Raw genomic sequence first — 20,188 nt, 5'->3', positions numbered from 1 at the left:
TCATCATACACTTTATTAATTTTTTCTGTCTATCTCTAGAAAGTTGTCAACTTTTCATATTTCTTATATTCTTATTTAAATTTTTTTATTATCTTATTTTTTTTTTTTTTTTTTTTTTGTAATGGAAATAAGCAATTTTGCATTTTGAAGCTATGTGTCAGGTATAGCAAAGTAAAGATCTTATGTGTGTTCCATGTCCTTATCTGCAAAATCATTCAAGTTACTGGAGTTTTTATTGTTGATCATTTAATTTTTTCTGCCATTGTATTTTACCTTGACATAGGATTTAGCTTTTACTTTATGTTTGCATAACATTTTCTGCTTAGAAATTGTAATAGTTTAAGTTTTAAAATTATTTTCTGTATTTCACTTTCTTTCAGAGTTATTATATAGTTGTTGATACAAATGTATTCATTCAAGAGCTCAAGTTTATCGATGAAATTAAAGACACTCCAATTGAAGGTAAGGTAGAACAAATTTTTATCATTTATTAAGTAATTATTTATTACACTATGTCGTAATATTATACTACTAGAAAGCCCGACAGTCACACGAAATGACCGCTGTTCTAGATATTATAAATTGATTATTAATAGATGATTGCTAATGCAAACAAATGTTCACACTCCCCCTGACATGCTCAATTTGTGTTCAGGTGAAAATTCAGTTTAAAATACAATGGCGGAATAAAATCGGGCAAAATATTAAACTCTTTACGCGAAAGGATATTTAGCATAGAAGTTTGGTGAAACCTACCTGATGAGATGTACTACGTACAACTCGTTAGTTGGTTTCGTCTCCTTTAATTTCTCAACGTTTGCAACTTTCTAGGTAAATATAGTTAAATGCATAATAAGCAACAATTGTATGAATTAAAAATATTTAAATGTTCTTAAATACTACGATAATTTAATTAAAACAATGATAACTGCATGTATGGTATCAGTGTATTTGGACTATTTGAATGCTGTGGCAACTTCACCCCATTGGCTAGTACAGTTACGCAAGCAACCATTAAACTTTCGGCGACAAACAGACATTTAAGCTGCATATATGAGAATAAATTAAGATGAAAATTTTTTAAATAAATTATTAAATAAATTTTATTTTTGTAATAATTTAATTAAATGCAGTAGGGGTTTAAATGGAATTAGGGTTCATTTTTAGAACTGTATATGCATAGAAGTAGATTAGTATGTAAATCTTAAGTATGAATATTACGTATGTTATTTGTAATGTTTTATGTGTATAATTTGAGTATGGTCATATTAATTTCGAACAGAAGTTTACTTTATAAGAAGTAAAATAGCAGCTTAAAGATAAATAGAATAATCAATTTCTTAAGTAACATTCATTTTTGATTTAATAATATAGTTGCTATGTGTGTTTTCTCTAAAACATTACTTATGTTAGTCTAATATTTATGTTTAAAATTTTGATGTTACATTGCTAGTCTCTGGGTGTTGTAAATTCATGCCAGTAAATTTGAATTAGGAAAGTGATCAGAAAATATCAAGTTGGTTAAACAGTGTATGTGAAATAGAAATAACTTAGGGATAGAAATTCTGGTACTATTCCATTTTGAGGATCGTATAAAAATTCAGTTTGGCAATGACCTTTAGAGACATCCTGTACATAGCATACTCTTATGCAGCGAAGGCACCACATGATTGCAACATCCATGCTTCTGCGATTCGAACTCGGGTCTTTTGGTGTGGCAGTCAGACACAAAGCGCTATCCTGTTCGGCGGCGGCCCACCAGCGGCCGAGCGGTAAAGTCGCTGAACACTGGTAGTTCGGTCCAAGGTTCGAATCCCGCGAACGGGCTGGCTGCATGGGTGTTTTCACGGTTTTTCCCAAGTGTAACATGTATACGAGACAGTTTGCCTTAGAAAGTCCACCACGAAAGGCATCCCTCCCCTTAGGCAGATAGACCTCGAGGCTTTGCCGTAATTAAATAACCTAACCTAACCTGTTCGGCGGCGCATTTTAGAGAGGTAATCGCATCGGAAGCTCTTAAATCTTATTCGCTCTTTTAATTTACTTATGCATTTTGGAGTGAATGAGCAAAATAGCAAGAGCAGCTGGAAAAAACAAACAAACAAACAAAAAGGCTAGCTTATTTTAGCAAAATATTAAACCCGGTGAAAGTATCATTCATTTTTATTTGTGTAAGATGGTTATTTGTGGGCATTTTTCTTGGTCAAAGTTTGCTGCTACTGCTAGACTTTATTTGGTTTATGCTACTGAAATTTAGCTTTTAAATATCTTTAAAATAGTATTTCACTTACACCGAGATCCCGGAGGTGTTTCTTTGGGCCAATTCCTGACAGCAAAAGCAGATGGGGAGAACCAATGACTCCAGCACTTAGAATGATTTCTTTCTTAGCTCTTATCCGGTAGCTTTTTCCAGAGTACAAATTAATTGTATCCACACCTACTGCGCTACCGCTTTCAATAATGACCTGGAACTAAAAAATATAAACATTAGGGCATATGCATAACGAAAGAGAAATCGCAAAATTATACGAAAAATTTGATATGAAGTTGCATACACTAATTCATTTGGCACCTAAATGCACTTTCTGCAAATAAAATGTAAGGTATATTTTAATTTTATAACAGTTATTTTTATTTCAGTATACTTTCCTATCGATTCTTCTTTCAACTTACAACTCCCTACCAGAATGAGTTTTTAAAATCGCGTTGAATGCAAATGAGTTAGAAGTAGTATTAAAGGAAGATTCAACTTGCTTCGTGAGAGACAGCTAGGAATCCCGAGTAGCTCGCGTTTGCATTCGGGCTAAGTTATTACGCACGGCCATATTATTACGCGCCTTTTGATTTTCGCTGGCTAGTTTAAATTGAGTGCCAGCTGCGTTAGATTTGTGTTAGCTTCGGCTAAGTCTCTTTTAATCAGTTCTAAGTCAGCTCTTATTTCTTATTTTTGAGTTTAAGCTCAAGTAGAGGCTTTGTTGTAAGCCCGAGAAAGGAGCCGCCAGTTCATCTTATTTTGAGAGAAATAAAGAGTAGTTAACCCTTATTAGTTTATTAGGTACTATTCTGTGCTTTGAGGACCGTAAAAAAATTGCAGCGAAAATGTATGCGCAAAAGTGGCAAATCTAGCAAACGCGTCCATTTAACAGCGCGCCAAATCTAGCATACGCGCTGATTTCAGACTGTGTAAGTTTATATAGTTCTATATTTCTTAAGACGCCATTGAAATACTAGTTTAATTTTTAAATCCTTTTTTGATATCCTATGGATTTAACAATTTGGGAATTGCCCATGACGAAAAGTCTGCAATAGAATTTTCGGTAAAGTGCAGAATCACCCGCTGCTTGGCGCGTTTTTAAAAATTGCACATACTCAGTATCCATGTACACATTGGCCTATTTTCACTTAAAAAGAAATCCCAGAATTGCACAAAAATGGCACTGCACACACCCTTGACTTTATCTATGTACACATCGACCTATTTTCACTTAAAAAGTAAAAGAAAATTGACAAAATTCCAATTGTTTTTACCCTTGTAAAAGTGGCAAACAAATAAGTGGGCGAGTCTGCCCTTTACTAAGAAATTTTTCAAAGAAAAGGCATCATTTATTATAGAAAATTATGTTTGAACAACCAACGAGATGAAATTATGGTTTAGCAATAACTTGGTAGCGAAATAGCGATACAGGCATCCATTCAGTAGCAATTTTTATATAAATTATAATAATGATCTTAAATAGTTATTTACTCTTATTCTTCATTCAGTCATGTTTAGCCTTTTTTGTATAAATTATAATAATAAAAATGTATTATATAAAATTAACCTTTCGTCTAAATTAAAACATCAATCTTAAATAGTTATTTACTATTATACTTCCTTTCTTGCGTTAGGGTTGCCGCAATTATTTTTGGCAGCAATAACATCAACAGTAGTTTGACAATTTTTTACGACCCTCAAAACCGAATAGTACCGAAATTCTAGACATAGTTTTTTTTTTAATTAAAAAGAATTGATTTTGATATGAACTTGAAATTTTTTCTGTAACACAATGTTTATACATTTGATCTCAGAATATCAGAAATATTATGATCAAGAAGCTTATATTTAAGACACAATAACACGCCGAATAAATACTAATTCAGAAGTCAAACAACAAAAATCAGCGTTATACCTACAAAATTCTTCTGAATTTTGAAAATGACTTCTGAATAAAGCTTATATTTATTTTTCTTTAACTGTTTTTTGTAATTTTATGTTTTATTGTTTATAAATACAATCAAATATAAAATTACAAATTTAAATTATTAACAATTTATTATTACTTGCTTCTTTAAACTACTAAGGATGCTGTAAACATAAGCACTTACTCTATTATTCAGCCATAAACATGAATTTATATTCCTTTTATCAGTTATGGCTGTTATTTACAGCATTTTCAATCTCAGTCAAATTACCTTCATGTTGTTACAAAATGTATAGGCGTGGTGAGATGGCTTTCCCCGCAAAGCAGTTTTAGGGTTGCTATAAAAGGAAAAGGGAAGGCAGGGTTGCCACATTTGGCGAGAAATTGCCCATTTGATGACAAAATTGATGATATCCCATTGATGGATGGATAACCTTCTGGAACGAATTCTTACCGGTTTAGCCCAGAATGTTCTCAAACACAAGCCAAAAGCTATATAAACCCAGCTGGTCCGCTGTCAGTTAGTGTGTGCCTCGTCTAGCGAGCTGATAGTCAGTCATTGAGCGAGTCTCTCGAAGTCTAGCGCCGAGTTGGTCATCGAATGCATCGAGAGATTCTTTTAGTAGTGCATCATCGAGTTTTTGTCTTAGACTGAGTTGAGAGCTATACTCTTGTGTATAGTCGAGAACATTGCGTGGAGAGTCTTGAGAGTCCGTGGAGTTCGAGAACGACCAAGCAGAGTTGGGAGTTGTACTCGGGTGCTTTGCAGTGAAACTGTCTCCACCGTTATTGCCTGACAGTGTGAAGGTTTTTCGCTGAACGTGTCCGCGTTTTTATAACAGTTCGACGACTGTAAAATTGATTATGGAGCTATCTGATTAATATTGGTAAATAAAGTGTGTTTCTATACTTCATCAAGTGTCATTGTTATTCACTCCAAATCTATGAACCCCGTACGAACGTGAAGGAAGAAAATAACGTAACAACTGGTGTCAGAAAAGAGAAAAACCCAACAATATTCAGAATGTGACTACAAAGAAATGTTCTGATTTCCTAGAGTGATAAAAATGTCTAAAAAAACTACTAAAATTATAGTTGCTAAATGTAAATGCAGAGTTTAAATTTTTAACAATTTTTTTTTTTTATGTTAGTTTCATTAAAAAAGAAGAAAATATGTTTCAACCCTTTGAGAGATGCTGTGAAATAATGTAAAATATTTTGTCAAAATTTAAATAAGCATATCATAAAGTATATATAAATATCCAAATTGGAAAAAAGTACTAGTCACCTTAGGAAAAGTTTTCAGTCAAAAGCATGCTGAGAAAGTTTCATTTATTAGGAAGCTTACTAATATTTTACTAATATACTGCCTCTTTATACATGGATATTCATGTATTATTTTTGTATCTTGTGTTGAAGAGGAAACAGGTAATTGATAAATTTCCTTTTTTCCTGCAAATGGGGAATTATTTACTAATTCCATTTAGAAAGATACCGACTGCATTTCTTACTTTAGCAATGTATTTGTGGCCACTTTTACTAAAAAATACAGACTAGTAATATTTATTATGTGGTTAATTTTGTGTGAACAGTGTTTGCACAGTACAGACATCATAATTACAAGGAGCACCTTGGAAAAAATAACATTCATTGAGCAAACTCAACTGCAGCACCAAAAATTGGTAGTAAATTTGTAGAAACACAGTTTTTTTTTTTTTTTTTTTTTAAATTCATTACATGAGTACTTGGCTAATGAATTGAACATAATTAATTAATCAGAGCAAAAGGCAGTTTATTATCTGAAAGTAACTCATCACTCTACTTATGCAAAATATCTCCATCTTTATTAGTAGCACATTTCATTACCCATCCCGACACTGAAATATGTAAGTATCATATACTGACTTGGAATGCCTCTTGCCATGCTTATTGAAAAAGATTTGCTTCTATTTGAGCTTGTGGTTGAACCTGCAAATCATGCAGTTGATATCCAAATATTTTCATTTAATGACGAATCTTGCGTGCTGGTAAGCCATGGTAACATGGTGATACCTAATAAACATAATAGCTCCACCTTTATTAGTAGCACATTTCATTACCCATCCCAACATTAAAACATTTAAATCATTTAAATACCGATTTGAAATGATTCTTGCCATGCTTGAACCTGTTAAAAAAGATTTTCTTTTATTTGAGGAGCTTATAGCTGAGCCTGCAAATCATGCCTTTAACATACAAATATTTTCATTTGTGACAGGTGAGGTCTAGCAAGCCATGGTAACATGGTGATACCTCGTAAACATTCTTATGAGATATTTGCTGATTGTGGATCCTGCTTAATATAGTGTTGATTCCATTAGCTATGAATGAAAGGTTATGGATTGAATAATGGTAGCTTTCATTGCTTGTCTAACAGCTGATAAATATGGCTGTAAGTTGGACTCCTTGTTGAATGAGATCACACCACGTTCTACAGTAATTTCATCTTTTGTGACAGATGGGAGTACCTTTTCTGAATTGCTGTACAGCTAAGCACATTTTTAAGTCTGCCATTATATTATCTCTATCCAAATATGTGCGTATATATGTTTTATTGACTAACGAGCCTTATGCAGACTAATTATTTCTTGAATAAATTAGCTGCAGATGGCTTTGAACTTTCACAAAGTTTAACTAAATTTTTGGTTTGTAAAAGTGGATTTGTTCAATTAATGTGCATGAAATGTCTAGTCATCCATTTGGCTTACATAAGCTGTAGAAGATGTGAGGCTACTAAGTAAATTTGATCATTTACTTAACTTCACTATGACCTTCATTTATGTAAATTTTCCCGTATTTTCAGTAACCAGCTCTGTGTTTTGCATTTTTATTTTTACTTGGTGTATATTACAGTTTATTGCACTTATTTGAAAAGTAAATGTAATTACAAGGGGAAAAATAGCAAAATAAGAAGTGATGTTGATTAACCACTGCATTAGTTTTAACCCCATTAACTGAGCAATCTGACCTCAGCTTATTAAGATAATGTTGGCTGTATGTGTCACAGATGAATTTAGCTCATGACACAATTTTGTACTTCATTAGGAATTAATGAGCCTATCTTACATTTGTTCATTTTGCTCTGTGGGGCACAACAAACTAGACAGTAGGGTTTATAATAAAATCCGAGCCTGTTTTTTCTGATTTTTTAAAAAATTATTATTCTAGTAATTCCAATGGTGATATGAATGTTTATTCTGAATATGGATTAGAACTTGATCAGTTGTATTCTTCAGATGAAGACAGTGAAAATCTCTCCTATTATTATAAATATTGGTGTCTGCTCCTTTTTGTTTTTAATTCCAACACATGGCAACCTGAGAATTATAATTTCTATAATAATATGCAAATTTGGTGACTGACAATGTGATATGTAGTGGACACATGCTGGAATTCTAGTCTGTAGTGTTGCTTAAGAGAGATCAGTATTCAGTAGTTATGGCTCAAAAAGCATCATTTAAGTGAAGGCCAAAAGTGGCATATAAGTGATAGAATCGAGGGAGATCAAACACAAATAAAGGTCACCCAAGTTTTGATTATCCTTCAAAATGTCATATCAAAAGTTTGGAACCTCTTTGTAAGCACTGGATCAGTTGATAGGACAGCCTTATCAAGGGTGACCTAGAGCAGAGTTTCTTAAACTGTGAGTCCCATATGGGGTCGCGGGACTTTCAGCAGGAGGTCACCAAAATTTAGCAATTTTGATATTTCTTGAACTTATTATAATAATTTTGTAATTACTTAATGTTTTTACTCAATCTATCTTAAAATAGATAAAGATAAGACAAATTAATCAATACTGTTTAGGAAATAAATTATTATTAACTAACTTTGCAGCAATTGCGCAAGTAATAATAACTTGTATTCGCACTAAATGGATTTAAGATCATACAACATTTGATATAAAAATATATATATATAGTATTTATTATTTCAAAAGAATAAAGTAAAATTTAATTTAATTTTAAATAATTCTCTTGCGCCATTGCTGCAAGAAATGAAATTTCAATTTAACAAACATTCTCTATTTGTAAAAAGCAAATTGAAAGTTAATCAAATTAATAAATTTAAATGAAATTTAATGCAAACAAATAAATGATTAATTATTGATGCAAACTAATCTACTATATCATTTAAATTCTGAGAGCATTTATAAATCAAGTGCAAGTATCAAAATCCATGAATAAATATAAAATTCCAAAAATTATTTAATCCTAAAAAATTTATTTATAAAAATGCATAAGTGAATGATTGTTGAGCAAGTAGGAGACAGACTTATCAAGGGGAAGTTGCCTCCAAACCTAACTCTTCAATCATTCAATTCGTGTTTCGTCATCCATGTAGGCAAGCGTAAAAGTCAAAACCAAAAGTAATACCAAATGTGGTGAATTACTAAAAAGTAATTTTAAACAAGTGGAATGTTGAGAAATTAGCAATTAAAAGACTAGAATTAAAATCAAGAAATTAATATTAAAAAATTAATAAATAAGAGTAGAAAACCGAAGTAATTTAGAAACTCTTGCCTACAGAAACTTCCCCTACACGAATTATGCAAAAAAATCAAAAAGAAACTAGACATTATCTATAAAAAATAATACAGTAGTGTGTTCTGCAACCTTTAAATAGAGGGCACTAATGTAAGGTGAAGTTGAGTGTAAAGCTGCTATCTGTGATCAATTTAAAAAAACCTATTTTGTAAACTTTTAAGTAACGTAAAATGTGTGCTCTGTTGTAAAAATGTGTAAAAAAAATTGTAAAATGCAAAGTGTAACATTATGTGAAAAAATGTTGCAAACAATTAAGGATGTAAAAATTAAACATGTTTTTGAAAAAATTACGAATAAAATTATTTTGAAGTAAAATTTAATTTTAATTTAGATTTTAAAATTTTTTTAAAAATTATATTTAAGGAAAGAAATTTATTGTAATATTCTAAATTTATTAAAACTGGATTTCCACTGGTTTAATCAAAACTTTACTAAATACTGGCCAAAAGTAAGGAAAATTAGAAAAAGATAAAAATCGTCACTCGATTCATGCTATAATTGAGACTTTTGAAAAGAGTTTGCCCTTCATTAGTAAAAGGAAAGAATCCAGTAATGATTAAATGTACATATTTACAAATTAATTTTTACAATAAATATTTACAAGATAATCTTTTAACTCTTCAAAATCTCCAGTTAAAGTTTAAGTTAGTGTTATCATACCATAAAGAGTAAAAAAAAATTAAAGAAAAGTTGATGCCTGCCTTTAATATATAAATTAATAAATTGCGTTGAGATTTGGATATTAACTTGAACATGAATTACCTTTATTATTTTTTCCTTTAAATCTTCCATTTCAGTACATATATTTTTTATTCTGATTATTTGGCTATAAAAAGTGTTTCCTATTACTTTTCTAGAGATGTTAGAGTTCCAATTAATTAGTTTAATAGTAATAAACTGGAAATTCCTCCTTTTATCATATAATTTAATTTTGCTGTCTTTAATTATGAGCAGGTCTAGGTGTTCAATAGTATCTTGATTCACATTAGTTTTATTAAGTGTTGCAGCTGCCATCTCATCTGCAACATCGACTGCTCCTTTTGTCATGTTATAGAATGTAATAATTTCAAGCTTTTTAGATTCCCCAGTAGATTCATTGATTTGATGATCACCAGATTCTTTCTGAAAACCGAAAATTGAAGAATGTACTTCTCTTTTCTTTGCCTGAAACTCAGGTGGGATTTCTTTCTTATTTTTGCGCATAGTACCTACTATTGTAATTTTTTTCTTTAGGAGATATTGAGATAATTCATATCCCATATACCAATTATCAACTGTTGAATTTCGACCAGAATTGTATAAGGGCCGTATTAAACGTTTCACAACTTCACTTGCACCATTTTCAACTTGAAATGGCCCATCTGGTTGTTTACCAGGATAAATTCCTATATTCCAGGTATAAAATACCCTTGCATCTACAAGAGTAAATATTTTTATGCTATATTTTGCTGGCTTGTTGGGCATATATTGTTTGAGAGAACAACGTCCTCTGAATGGTTCCAACTTCTTATTAATGGTCACATACTCTTCCACAGTATAAGCTTTTTGGCAGTTTGTGAGAAAATTTTCAAAAAATTATTTGAAGAGCTAATTTATCCATATCTCTTCTACTGGGACGATCTCTGTCATCAAAACAGAGACATCGTAAAAGAAAGAGGAATCGGGTCACTGACATTGTTTCCCGAAATATGTCCATTTCCGTTCCGTCAGGTGCCTACAAATAAGAGATTTCTCTTACGTTCGCATGGGATGATTTATAAACGCCACATAAATACAGCGATCCAATTAAAACTTTGATTTGTAACTCATTTGTTGCTTTCGCATCCCATTCAGGAGTGAAATTTTCTCGTATTGAATCAATATAAATATTTGTATTGTCAACTACATGTTTCAACATATCCTCATTGAAAAGCAATGACCAGGAATCTAAAGGTGTTGAGACGTCTTTCTTGTGCTCCGGGGAAACCCTGGAATTCCGGGGATTTTGAACTTCGATACCCGGAAATTCCGGGGATCGTCGTTCAAAAGGAAGTAGGAATAATAATGAATTATTTATTTTGATCTGGGTAATTTTGTTTGCTTTGAAAGCAGAAAACGCAAGGTCAGTGTGTGTGGTGAAAACTTTTCCTTTCTTTCTCCAAAGGCAGTGATAATGCGTGAAAGGGGGAAAAAACTTCTTTTTTGTTCTTTCCTTATTGCGAGTTATGACTCATTCCCCCGGTTCTCGGACATTCTTTTCGGCAAGTAGGCGCAGCAGAAAAAAAAAGGGAGAGACTTCGTTCGGCCAGATGTGCGATCACGTGACTCTGGGTTCAAAGGTCTTATCTCTCCTGGCGTGGCGCCAATAAGTAGAGAAGGGGGATTTTTCGCCACATTAGCTATTTGTCATTGATCGCTTCTCAACTTTTTTTTCTCCACTGTAAAATTTTCGTTTCATTTATTGATGCACGTGTAAATTTTTCGTTTCATTTATTGAAATATTTTTTATTTATGTACGCGAGAGAATTTCACTATGAAATTTCTCGATATACATAGTGATATTATACAATTAGAAGAAGGTGTCCGGAATGCATTTAGGTGGAATTGGATTGAACGGAGAGATGGTAATGGGGATTCCATCGGCACATGGTGCAAGAAAATAAATGTTGCTGGACAAGCATATTGTGTTTTTTGTAACTCACTGCTGAAGTATGGTGGGGAAGGATTCAAGGCTTTCACAGAGCATTCTAAAACTGTGACGCACATAAAATATTCAAAGTGCATTAGACATTGAATGACTTTAAATAATTATGCTAATTAAAAAAATACTGATGACTTACTGGAGACTGATGCTCGGCCATTGGATATATAGTGACAAGAAAAGCACACCAAGAGGTATTAATAACTTCGTTTATCAATGAGAATTCTCTTTCTTTCAATGTAGTTCCCAATTTAATTGAACTCTGCAAACAGTTGAGCCGCGATCAGACAGCACTAAACTCGTTGGAAATGTCCAGGACTACTGCATGTTATAAGATGAAATATGGGCTTGCAAAAACTATTAAGGAAAATATCATTAAAACTTTAAAGGAAACTCCATTTTCTCTAAATTTGGATGAAAGTACTAGCAATGCTCAAGAAAGTATACTGGCAATATTTGTGTGCAGTTTTATGACAACAATCAAAATAAAGTTGTAGTTCATCATTTTGCATCTCTAAAGATAGAATCTTGCAATTCAGAAGCTGTTTTTAAAGCACTTGTTAATACTATTGAAGATAATAATATTCCATGGGCAAACTTAATTAGTGTATTAATGGACTCATGTAACACCATGCATGGAAGAAAAAGGGTGTTGAAACCAGACTACGATGAAACAAAGCACTCCACTTATTAGATATTGATGGTGACACATGTCACACAGCTAATAACTGTGCAAAAAAATTTGCTTCATGTTTTGATAGATACTTAGAAGATTTGTTTGATGACATCTATTTTGATATGAAAAGCTGCAGTAAAAGAGAAAATTTTTTCAAAATGTGAATCCCTTGTCATTAAAAAACTTAAGCCCTTGAAGAGACCAGACCATAGGTGGGTGTACATTTTATGTGTTTTAGAAAGGATCAAAGAACTGTAGGATGCTCTTATTGCATTTTATTTTCACTACTTGGATAAAACTGATAAAGGGGATTATTTTCCTTATGTTGAAACTGTATACAATAAAAGAAATATTTCTGCAGCTCAGAAAAAAATTGTTGAAGGGTTGTATTCTTGCTTGCATTCCCAACAACTCACAAAGGATGCTTTAGCTCGGAAAAAAATACTAAATGGGTTATTTGTTATGCAAAACAAAACTTTATTGCATATGGCATTATATTCAGCAGTATTACCAGAGTTTAACACATATATTAAATTATTTGAAACAAAAAAACCAGTGCTTCATTTAATACATTCCAGTATTTATAAATTGATGGCAAAATTTTTCTCTTTTTTTATGAAGCCAGAAAATATAGAGTGCACATCTTATAATGATTTATTAAAGGTTGACGTCACAAATCGAGAATTCCATCTACCTAGCAAAGTAATATTTACTGGTGCAGAAGCTTCCACTCTCCTGAAGAAATTATCAAAAAATCATCCAATAGCAAAAGAATTCCAAATTTCTCTGATGAAAGCTTATACTAATACAGCACAGCATATGAAACAGAAATTACCCCTTAAAAATTCATATCTAATTAGTTTTACAGCATTAGATCCAGAGCTAAGAGGTAAAACCAGTACAATATTAGCTTTTGAAAAATTATCATCTTTTATGTCCCATATTTTTAGTGATAATGAAAAGTCAAAAGTAGAAGCTGAAATAAGGTTATTCCAGAGTGATATTGATATCACCAAAGAAATGCTCTACACATCTGATGAAAGTGGAAATCAATTCAAGTGTACAATTGATAAATATTGGTCTAAAGTTTTTAATTTAAAAGATGATTTCACAAATGATTATAAGTATCCTACATTGGCTAAATTGGTCAAAGCCTGCCTTAGCTGCTTCCATGGCGCATTAGTGGAAAGTGCATTCAACTTAATGGATACACTTGTCACTGACTATAGAACCTCTCTTAAGATTGATTCCCTAGATGCAGTGCAGACTATTAAATATGATTTAATGGCTTCTAAAGAAACCTCATGTGAAAAATATGGCTAAAAAAATCCAATGACTGTTCCAATTCACAAAGATTTCTTACTGAATATGAACAGAAGTTGGAAAACATATCAAGAGGACCTAAAAACATGTATTTCAGATGAGTCACCTATAAAAATCTCTGAAAAACCTTCTACATTAGCAGAAAAGCAAACTGCTTCTACCTCTGCATGTGCAGTTCTCGAGGAAATTTCTTCAACTGTAAATGAGGAAAATAAAAGTCAACCTTCCTTCAATTATGAAGTTCACCACAAAAGAAAGACATCAGAAAAGACAATCAAAGACATCAGCCCACAAACATCAGAAAATAAAAAAAAGCAGCAGAAATTAGATATTTTTTTTTTTAAAGAATTAATTCAGGTAATTTAAAATATTTACATAAAATGCAGTAGTTTATATGTTTGAAAATTTATGGTTATTAATTTTGCAAAAAAAGTAATTCATTGAACTTTTATAATTAGGTCATTCAATACATCATAATTGTCATTTTTCATTTCTCTCCCCCCCCCCTTTCTCGAAACTCCAAAATGTCGGTTAGTAAGTCCGTAAAAGTTTCGGGATTTTTTGGGGTCCCACAAACACCCCTGGTCTTTAGAATACTTTCTATTTCCAGTGAGTTTAGTTATAATATTTTTGGTGCTAATTCTAGCATTAGTACGGAATTTATTTTTGTTCCATTTTACTCCATTTTTTTCCAACATAAAACTCATTGCTACATTCCAGAGTTTCATTTTCTGTTTCTGTATCTGAATCACTACTCTCTATGGATGAATCATGATTACTATTGTTGCCTCCTACGCGGCAATATAAGTTATGTACAGCGCATTGTTTCTGCGCAGTTTTAGTTAGTTGAGATTCAAATTCCTAGCATAGCATACATGTTTTTGATCTCGTATGGTCGGGAATTTATCATTTTCGATTTAGATTTTTAGCTATTATACAGTCCACAAAATAAAATTATTGTTGTTGTTGTAAAGTTGTCTTTAGTATAGAGTCTAACCAGTGACCTCAAAACAACTATTATATTCTTCATCATTAACATTTTCCTCTTCACTAAAGGAAACCTCATCAGAAAAAACTGTTTCAAAAACATTTCTCAATATTTTCATCTCTTCATCATAAGGAATATACGGCGCCATGCTTACAACTCAAGAAAAACCTATACTAAAAGCTTGAAAATGAGAAGTGCGAAGTGACTCACTGAGGATCAGACACGCATGGGTATGACATGCCCAAACACTGTTCCTAAAAAAACTGTTGCACCTGCCACCTGAGGAATTTCCCCCATTTAAATATGTGACCTTAAACGGAGTTTCGTCCTTTTTATGGAAGAATGGGCAAGAAATATTCAAAAAGAAAAATGGGTATGACATACTCGCCGCGTGTGCTTGCGGTTAAAATTAAATTTTTCTTTAAAGTAATTTTATTCGTGATTTTTTTCAAAATCATTTTCAATTTTTACATCCTTAATATTTTACATTCCTTAATAATTTGCAACATTTTTTCACATAACGTTACAGTTTGCATTTTACAATTTTTTATACAATTTTTTTTACACATTTTTACAACAAAACACACATTTTACATTACTTAAAAGCTTACAAAGTAGGTTTTTTAAATTGATCACAGATAGCAGCTTTACACTCAACTTCACCTTACATTAGCACCATCTATTTAAAGTTTGCAGAACACATTACTTAGCATTCACTTAGTTTGGCAATGCTTCTCCATTCCCCATAAATAAATATAATTGGTAAGTTAAAATTAAAACTTACTATTTACTTACCTTTTTAGCATTATTTAAGTATAATTTATGTATTATTTTTTATAGATAATGTCTAGTTTCTCTTTGATTTATATGTATAATTTGTGTAGGGGAAGTTTCTGTAGGCAAGAGTTTCTGAAATATTTTGGTTGTTTGATTACTTGGTTACTTTGGCTTCTAAATTACTTGTTTAAAATTTCTTTATGGTAATTCACTACATTTGGTATTACTTTTGGTTTTGACTTTTACCCTTGTCTACATGGATGACGAAACACGAATTGAATGATTGAAGAGTAAGGTTTGGAGGCAGCTTCCTCTGAATAAGTCTGTTTCCTGCCTGCTCAACAGTCATTCACTTATGCGTTTTTATAAGTAAATTTTTTAGGATTAAATAATTTTTGGAATTTTATATTTATTCATGGATTTTGATACTTGCACTTGATTTACAAATGCTCTCAGAATTTAAATGATATAGTAGATTAGTTTGCAACAATAATTAATCATTTATTTGTTTGCATTAAATTTCACTTAAATTTGTTTGCTTTTTATGAATGTAGTTTTTATTAAAATCAATAAATATAATATTAACTGAATGCAATCTGAAATAACTTAAAGTGACATGGTAGCAGGAAGATGTTATGATGAGAGGGGGGATTTATTGATTTAAAATTCTAAATTGCATCAAAATTTTTTTGTCCTACAGAATGAAGCTTGGATTAGATAACTTTTGAAATGACAGTGATGAATGCATCTGATGTGTCTTTGACCAAGTGATGAAATGTGCTGTGAGCAATTTCTAAAAAGCTTAATAGTTAACATAAATAAGAAATCTGAATGCTTGAAAACAACATATGAAACATGCATTCATTCCCCCATTAAGCAGGAAGATAATTGTATTGTTATTTGTATGTGATAAAATGATATATATGTGCAATTTTCTGAGAATTTATTGTGTGAGTGTCAGTAATTTAAGAAAATGTTTTAAGAAGTGTTCTTTGTGTTGTGTAAAAACAGCTGTGGTAAATGCCAGAGGATATCAGCATCAAAAATCAGCATGTAGTGAAATAGCCCAGAATTGTTTTGAGGAAGGGGATAAACTGCTTCAAAAAAAAAATTATATTTTGTTTGAAATACTTCCCCTTATCATTAAAAATATCACACTAAAAAGGATTGAATTGCCCTATTTATCAAATTCTTTGCTTTATTTAAATTAGTTTGAGACTAGAATTATTTTATAGAAGTTACAATATTCTTTTATATTTATGTTCCGCAGTGTATTTATAGAAGGTTTATTTATTTATATTTATTATTTTTATAGGGTGTGGCCCTCCTCATATTTTCATACCATGGGTAGTAATTCAAGAACTTGATTCTTTAAAAAGATCTAACAAGGTAATTTTTTTTCATTCATCTGAATTTGTAGTGTTATTATTTGTATTGATGTATTTTAAATAAATATTCTAAATGCTTGAAACTTTTTATGTAGAAGTTGTTAGTTACTTCATTAAATAGCAGTAGGATTGTTCTGATATTTGCTCCAGATTGTCCTTAGCCATCTGCATTACACTGAATTGCTGCCCAAAACCAAAAGTTTCTAATTTTGCATCATATTGTGGAGGAAAGAGTAACATTTGCATTTTAAAATTGCATGTCCGGAATTGTACAAAAGAGGGTAAATTAGTATTTAGGAATAACAAAACCTGTTTCTTAGTTCAAGTAATTATAATTGACTCTTGTTATGATCATCCCTCATGTCGTATAAAAAAAAAAATAGAACAAATGGTTGTTCTAGTAAAAATGGAGGTAACATAATTCATAAATTGTCCTTTGTACTGATCCTTATAATGGAACTGTCATCATAATAAGTGTTAACTGCTGTACAATATTTTTATATGTTAAAAAGGATTAGAATAAATTTTCATCTCTTTTGAATTTATCCATGCAAACTACCTACCTTCCAAAAAATACTAAATTGCCAAAGTAAAATGATTGGATACATACGTATTATCTCATTGACTGGAAGACTTGTCGCCAAGCATCGTAATTTAGCACCAGTGGTGGATAAGCATAACATTGCAACACATTTACGAACATCTGCACTTTCATTTGTTGTTGTAATCTTGATTGATTTTAATGAGACACTTTTTCTGTTTATGAGTGAGGATATAAATGAATTGTTCTGTATTTTCTATTTCTACAGTCAAAAGTCTTTAATCCGGACGTCCATAATCCGGACCTCAAACCTACATTCTGCGCATATGCGTTTATGCATGCACGTTTAATGTATAATGGACGGTATGAGAGCTAAGCTAAAATTATCTATTTCAGTTAATGTTGCAGATTGCGTTGTTCCTTAATCTTCTAATTGGATCTGGCTTATTTTTTGCAGGCTGTTAGAGCAATTTTATAAAATTAAGCTTGAACTTTTGATTATGTCAAAAATAATTTCGGATTCTGGAGCTGCCAAAGGATCTACAAAGCGAAAGCATGTTTCGATGTCCATTAAACAAAAAGTGGAATTGCTGCAAAAAATGGATAAAGACATGAAGAAAGTGACAGAGAGGTGATTTGTTTCTCTAACCATTCCGAAATCTGTTTATCAATTTCACGCTGCTCTGCGGGGGGGGGGGGGACGTCAAGTCGTTGCACAAGGAACTGGAAGTTGATCTGTCAGCACTAACCTCATCTTCAGGGCAGATGTTTTTATTTTATTCTGCTTATAATTTTTTACTAAATGTAGTGTTTCATCTCGATGTACTCCGGTATGATTTAAATCAATTTCCTCATCATTATAAATATCACGAATACACATCAAATAGTTTTCTGGTTGCAATTTTCTAATTTCGACTATGCGTAATGTCTGCTTTACGCATGCGCGTGTTGAGAGAAATGTTTAAGAAAGTAAACAAAAAAATATTAAGTTTTTTTTTTTTTTTTTTTTTTTTTTTTTTTTTTTTTTTTTTGTAAATTTTGATACCCTTTAGATCATAGTCGCTCTTTATTTCATAAATTACGGTTTCATATTTTTAATTTTATAATTTCTGCATGCAATCTTACCAGATTTAAACTGATGATCTATAATCCGGAAAAACCGATTATTCGGAATCGCTGAAGTCTCGACGTGTCCGGATTAAAGACTTTTGATTGTATTTGGGGGTTGGGGGGATGTTAGTGCTGTAGAATCACATTTGTGATTGCATTTGTGTTCATTTACAGTGGGCTCAGAAAATTAACACTTGAGAAAAAGAACTGGATATGGACATCAAAATAGCAATAGATTGAACCAGTTACTTGTAGAAAATGTACTTATAATTTTCAAAACAGAGCTTTAATCAGAGGGCACTGCAAAATAATAGAAATCAGTCTTTTTAAAAAACAAAGCTGGTCGAATACTTCTGCGACAGTAACTAGTTCATCGATTGTGCAAGAAGATTGTCAATTTTTTTATTGTAAGAGTTACAGACAGAAATGTGGCTCAGAATTGTACGTGAGAGATCACACGACTTTGATGGGATTTCCTAATGTGCACTAAACCGCCAAATATGATAGCCTGCTTATATTGTGTTATGAACAGCAGCATGACATTGTTGCAAATAAGTGGTCAAACCTCAAATTTTCTGTTCTAGATTTTGTCGATATACTATAAGTTATTCAGTGTATAAGTTATTCAGTGTGTTTTCTTGCTAAATCAATTTTTTTTTTTTTAAATAACTCTATTTGCTAATTTAAATGGCTAATTTAAGTCAAATCTGTTTTTTTTTTTTTTTTTTTTTTTTTTTTTTTTTTTTTTATGTCCATATTGAACTGATTTTGCAAACAATTATTATCCCCTTGTTTAGAGGCTGGAGTTATGCCAAATTATATTTATTCTTCTTTAGTGTTGTTTTTCTTAATTTAATTAAGTCATTAAAAGTCAGATGCTTGGTTTTTAATGATAAATTATTTCATTGATTACTTTCTAAAACTATTAGTTTTGATTAGCTGAGAATATTTTAAAAAAGGAGTATACATTTTAATTTGAAGATTATTTTAACGAGTTTTGATTTCCAAGGTCTGTATTTATTGAGCAAGATTTAAAATTTAATTATGATACCTGTTCATCATTATTGATCTTATATTTCTGTGAATCATTTTTTCTAGAAAAGTTATAATTGATAGTTCACATTTGAAAATATGAGACTTCATAACTTCCATAACTTGTGTTCATATATATACAAAAAGTACTTTATTTGCATTATTCTTATTTAGGCAACAAGTGGAAGGAAGGCTATTGAAGCTGTTCGTTACTTAAATTCTGTATTGATTGCAAAACACCCAAGATTTCATGGGCAATCTGCAAAAGAAGTAAGAGTAAATTTTTAACTGAAAGTAATTTTTAAAATTTTCTAAAGGTACATATTGTTAAAATAGCATGTGGTGTATGCTTAGTTCTTTGCATTTATAAATTATTATATATTGAAATCATATTTTTAAAAATGAACTCTGTCTCTAAATCAAAAATTGTCTGAAAGAAACTTATATGCTTTGGAAAAGTACTTTCAGTGTATAAATTACTTCACTTTAAAATTTTTAATTTTAGTATATTATGTTAAAAAAAATGACATTGAAAAATTCTGTGTATTCACATGTGAAACATTCTATTGTAAAATGTGATGACTGGCAGTTAAATGGTACCATATTTCTTCTTTAGTGTTGTTTTTCTTAATTTAATTAAGTCATTAAAAGTCAGATGCTTGGTTTATATTTATACCTGCCTACTTTTACGAATTTTTCGTAATTTTTACAAAAATGCGTTTGTCTTTATCATTTTACGATCGTAATCCATTTTTTACATTTTTTTCCCTTTTTCAAGTGTTTTTAGTGATTTTTGTCGAAATTTTAGAATTTTTCGCCAGTTCAGCGATTTTTGACAATTGCATCGTGTTTTACCGCCAACTACTGACTACTTCGAATCCAGTAACCTGCGGTTTCTCCCAACTC

The 20,188-nt window shown here is 31.3% G+C and overlaps 1 protein-coding gene across 5 annotated transcripts in view; it reads left to right on the top strand.

Annotated features, from left to right (window-relative positions):
- The window catches only part of LOC118193447 (uncharacterized), a 129,169-nt gene that overhangs the window by 25,701 nt on the left and 83,280 nt on the right, over window positions 1-20,188 (top strand). For all 5 annotated transcript variants that reach the window (XM_085814129.1, XM_085814131.1, XM_085814130.1 and 2 more), the window contains 3 exons: window positions 381-462; window positions 16,527-16,600; window positions 19,457-19,552. In XM_085814129.1, coding sequence (XP_085670255.1) covers window positions 381-462; window positions 16,527-16,600; window positions 19,457-19,552 — 252 coding nt within the window. The remainder of the gene's footprint in view (window positions 1-380; window positions 463-16,526; window positions 16,601-19,456; window positions 19,553-20,188) is intronic.

This window comes from Stegodyphus dumicola, chromosome 3 (genome assembly GCF_044657685.1).
Source record: "Stegodyphus dumicola isolate Sdum_Otavi_A_Nest chromosome 3, ASM4465768v1".
NCBI classification, from domain to species: Eukaryota; Metazoa; Arthropoda; class Arachnida; order Araneae; family Eresidae; genus Stegodyphus; species Stegodyphus dumicola.
The sequence above is the reverse complement of the archived record's forward strand: the minus strand, read 5'-3'. Positions and strand labels throughout refer to the sequence as shown.